This window comes from Galeopterus variegatus, unplaced genomic scaffold, assembly GCF_000696425.1.
Source record: "Galeopterus variegatus unplaced genomic scaffold, G_variegatus-3.0.2 Scaffold18191, whole genome shotgun sequence".
NCBI classification, from domain to species: domain Eukaryota; kingdom Metazoa; phylum Chordata; class Mammalia; order Dermoptera; family Cynocephalidae; genus Galeopterus; species Galeopterus variegatus.
In genome coordinates this window covers 8,915-14,061 of record NW_007744302.1, presented here as the reverse complement: position 1 = coordinate 14,061, position 5,147 = coordinate 8,915, and the positions used below count along the sequence as shown (strand labels likewise).

Below are 5,147 nucleotides of genomic sequence, written 5' to 3'. Positions count from 1 at the left end.
GACTGCCCATCCTGGGTGCAGGTCACGGGGTGGGAGCAGAATTACGCAGAGAGCTGAGTACATAGCAGCTACTGATCCCGCCTGGTGTCCCCTGCACCAGAAGGCAGTGGACAGACCAGAAGTGCATCAGGATTATCCAAATCCACGGGCACACTCGAACACCTCTCTCATGGTTTCCAGATACATCACAGGAATTTAATAATAATAATAATAAAGCCACTTTCTTCAATCTAGCCATCAGTCACTACCAGGCAGGTCCTGAAGCAATCCAGATGGGAAAACAGGAGCTGAATGTCTGTCCTTGACTGCTCAAAACTGTTCCTGCAAATTCCACACAAGCAGAGCCCCCTGCCCACACTTCTTCCTCAAAACTGGCCAAAGCTGCTGGCCACTGGGGCCAAACCCAGAAGGTGCCTCGAGTGGGCCTGTAAAGCACCCATATCTGTGCCTCCTATCAGTAATTTTGTATGCCACATTTTATAAACCCAAACTGATATTTTTCAAGATATATAAAATATATCAGAGACTTCATATTCATTTCCAGCCAGCAGTTTACTGATTTTGCTTCCTTCTTCCCTTTCCCTCAGTTAGTTCATGATCAGTCAACAGACTTAGAGTATGTAGCACTGTGGTCAATTATTGAGCTAAAAATATGCTCAGCACATTTATTTTCTAAATTTAAATATCTGCCTATAAGGGGGCCGGCCCGGTGGCGCACTGTGCTAGTGCGCCGCTTGGGAAGTGCGGCTGCGCTTCCGCCGAGGGTTCAGATCCCACATACAGACTGGTTCCCGCTCACTGGCTGAGCGAGGTGCAGGGGCGACACCGAGGGTTGCGATCCCGTTGCCGGTCCCGGTCCGGTACGGGGGTAACACTGAGGGTTGCAATCCGTTGCCGGACATGGAAAAAGACAAAAATAAATAAATAAATAAACTAAAAATATGCTCAGCACGTTTATTTTCTAAATTTAAATATCTGCCTATAGGGATTTCTCATAACCCAGAACACGGAACCTCACCAATTTACAGGTACTGTAAAACATTTGTGCATTCAACAGGAAGTAGAGTCAAGTTGACTTGTGACTGCATTCAAGTGTTTAGAAAACATTTCAGATAAGAGCTCCCTGAGAAATCACAGGTCAACAGCGTTCCAGCAAAAGGCACAAACAAGCTTCCAGAAAATCATCAGCAGTTGCTCCAACTTTCCCAAATCCTCCGTTCAGAACACCATCCCACAGACTTCACAGTTTCCACGACAGAGTCATATTATTCAGATTTGTTCTTGTATAGAAATTACACACTTTGTCTTGTGTACACACAGAACACTGTATCCATACACATATGTGTGTATGCAATCTCCGAGCATTGCCTAAAAGAGCTCTTACAATTCAACAGTAAAAGATACAGGCTATCCATAAAGAAGCAATAGTGAGATGCAATAAATACATTTAAAAGTTTAATTTATCGGGCCGGAGGGTTGCGATCCCATTACCGGTCAGTAAAAAAGACAAAAAAAGGAAAAAAAAAAAAAAAACTGGCCAAAGGTGCTGGCCACTGGGGCCAAACCCAGAAGGTGCCTCGAATAGGCCTGTAAAGCACCCATATGTGTGCCTCCTATCAGTAATTTTGTATGCCACATTTTATAAACCCAAACTGATATTTTTCAAGATATATAAAAAATATCAGAGACTTCATATTCATTTCCAGCCAGCAGTTTCCTGATTTTGCTTCCTTGTTCCCGTTCCCTCAGTTAGTTCATGATCAGTCAACAGACTTAGAGTATGTAGCACTGTGGTCAATTATTGAGCTAAAAATATGCTCAGCACGTTTATTTTCTAAATTTAAATATCTGCCTATAGGGATTTCTCATAACCCAGAACACGGAACCTCACCAATTTACAGGTACTGTAAAACATTTGTGCATTCAACAGGAAGTAGAGTCTAGTTGACTTGTGACTGCATTCAAGTGTTTAGAAAACATTTCAGATAAGAGCTCCCTGAGAAATCACAGTTCAACAGCGTTCCAGCAAAAGGCACAAACAAGCTTCCAGAAAATCATCAGCAGTTGCTCCAACTTTCCCAAATACTCCGTTCAGAACACCATCCCACAGACTTCACAGTTTCCACGACAGAGTCATATTATTCAGATTTGTTCTTGTATAGAAATTACACACTTTGTCTTGTGTACACACAGAACACTGTATCCATACACATATGTTTGTATGCAATCTCCAAGCATTGCCTAAAAGAGCTCTTACAATTCAACAGTAAAAGATACACTGACAAAAGAAAATAGAGGAAATAAACAGGCTATCCATAAAGAAGCAATAGTGAGATGCAATAAATGCATTTAAAAGTTTAATTTATCGGGCCGTGGATAAAAGACACAAGCAATAAATTTTACCACTTTTTAAAAGTAGATGTTTACACACACAAAAAAACACACACACAGTCTCTGGCTGGTGGGATTATTAGTGAGTTTTACTTTCTTATTTATTTGCTTTTCCATCTTCCAATTTTATAAAATGGATTCATATATTCAGAAAAAATACATACAATAGAGTTTTACATTTTAAGCTCATATGACAGAAGGAAATAAAACTCCTTAAACTAGCACTCCTAAAAATTAACTTACTGAAAGAGAATGAAAATGAAGATAGATAGGGGAAAGAAAGACGTTATCTTTTACTGAACATCTAATACAGGTCAGCTCTGTGCTACCTACATTATGTATTTGCTCTTTACAACAGCCCCACGACCACAGGCCAAGTGACCTGTGTGGGGTCAAACAGCTTATTTTTTATGAGACCAAAATGGTCCACAGCCGTCACTTTAGAACTTTATCTTTTATAGCAAGTCTTAAGCCAAAATATTTAAAAATCATTACCTTGTACAATGATGTTCTGTTGACCAGTTTTTGACAGTAACTATTGTTACAGGTCATCTGCAAAGATCTTTTAACTTCCACTCTTCTACTAATTACCAGTTTTTTGGTAAAACAGCTGTGTTTATTTCTTCTGATGACATTTAATTTCCATTCCTGAGTATCATTTCTATGAAATAAAGGTGTTAAGTCATTTTATAATTACTATAAAGACTTTGAAAATATTATTCATCTTCCATTTGTTAACCAATCCAATATTTATTTCCTAATTTCTGTTTAAAGAGATTCATTCATTGCTGCCCAAACCCTGTTCCACCTCCTTTTGGTTCAGAGCAGCAAATTTAACAACATTCATAGGGAGAGGGGTGAAAGAGGAAAACATGAACACCCTACACACACACACGCACACGCACACACACACACACCCTACAGACCACACATTATGGATGTCAGAACAGCAAATGTATAAAACTTCAGTGACCTTTGGGGATGAACAAGTTCAGAGATTCTTAGCCCAGGTTGGGAGAGTGACTTTGGTTTCACGGAGTCTATAAACAAACTCCTGATGTTGTTTTCTGAATGTGTGTGCATTTGCATTAGGCTTTATATTTCTCATGGCAGTTTATTCCAATCCCCTTCTCTTACTGTTGAGTAAACCAAAGCCCAGAGTTGCTGCCTCAGCATAACTGTATTAGCACTTTAAATGCCTTACTGAGCAAAAGTGAGTTCATGTAAATTTTACATTTGTTGTTCCCTCTGATCAGAAATTAGTAATCTAGAAGAAAAAAATTAATAGCAATTTTTGAAAAGAACTTTTTAAAGAGAAAAGATTTGCAATCTGATGTTTGCTTACACTGCACCTGTGATACATAGATGCACATACTAAATGCAACAGACATGTGTCGTTAAGTTGCCCTGCACCTGTGTGCCTGATGAATTTGTGCCCGCCTTAGGCTCTTCCAGGTCCCATTTAAGCCTACCATAGGGTGGAAGGAAGCAAGACTAGCACTCACTGAGTTCCAGGTATCGTACCATGTGTGTGCGAGGGAGATGACTATTTTCCTTATGTTCAGATGAGAAAGCTAAATCTCGGAGAGGTTAACTACTCGCCCAAGGTCACACACCTGTTATGGGACGGGGCCAAGAAGCAAATACACATCCGTGTGGCCTCAACGGCCAGGAGTGCCTTGCACAATACTAGGTCTTCACAATTCTTGCAGTCTGTGGTCTGGGCATGAATTTACACAAGATGGGTCAGGACTGGAAAGGGTGGCAGGCTGTTGTCACGGTTAATTAAAGGCAGTTCCATTGAACATCATAGAGCTACTGGGCCCTTGAAAAGGATTCAGAATCCCACTGACAGCATCCTCTTCTCAAGCGTGTTTGTAAAGTTTCCCCAACTTCAGTCTCGCTGAGCTGGAGAGGGAGATATTCCAGATCTCTCTCACCTGTTGCCCATGAGGAATAGGATGCATGTATGTTCCCATCCTGCCCGATCATATTCTTCTCTAATTCTGCCGTCCTCGATTCCTAACACTAACAAATTCTAACAGACTGAATATGTACGTGACACTGCACTAGGAACACTGAAACAAGCACTACACCAAACCGAAGTGCTACTGAGGGCCCCGAAGGCTGGTGTGACACTAAGACCAACTGACCCACGGCTGTGACCACCAATTTCCTGCTGCATATGAGAGCCACCCCAAGCCACACTTGCTGCATGTCAGCCTGGGATCTGGTTATTAGATTCTACAGGTGCTTTCTCTCTACCTTCATTTCTTCACCTCTAGCATAAAGAAACTCTCTCTCCTGTATCCCCTTCCATCTTAGTTGATTTCCTTCTTAAAATCTGATGTGACAAAGAGATTTTCCACTGCAGGATTCAAGTCTCAATCTCCAGAGGCATTTGATTATTTAACAATGGACTCCTAAAAAATTAAAAGATTACAGTTCTAATGATTCCATGCATAGGGTCTGCTCATTGAGTGACCCTACACCAAACAACAAAGGCTTACTCACCTGAGCAGGAACACACACACACGCACACACACACATGCACACACACACAGGATCCTGCTTACTAACTGCACTACAAGTGTACTTCAAAAAGTTTGTAGGGGGAAGAAAACAGAATTAAATGATGATACAAATTTTTCCATGATCTTTTTGAAGCCCCCTCATATATGTGAAGATGTATGTTCTGTGCTCCTGGGTGTCCAAAACAACCTGCTCCCACGTAGCATCCCATCCATTGACCACAT

The 5,147-nt window shown here is 41.1% G+C and overlaps 1 protein-coding gene across 1 annotated transcript in view; it reads right to left on the bottom strand.

The window, feature by feature from the left end:
• Positions 1-2,886: 2,886 nt before the first annotated feature.
• The window catches only part of LOC103582855 (interleukin-18 receptor 1-like), a gene marked incomplete at its 3' end in the record, with an annotated part of 10,826 nt that continues 8,565 nt past the window's right edge, over positions 2,887-5,147 (bottom strand). The window contains exon 4 of the mRNA XM_008564332.1: positions 2,887-3,052. Coding sequence (XP_008562554.1) covers positions 2,887-3,052 — 166 coding nt within the window. The remainder of the gene's footprint in view (positions 3,053-5,147) is intronic.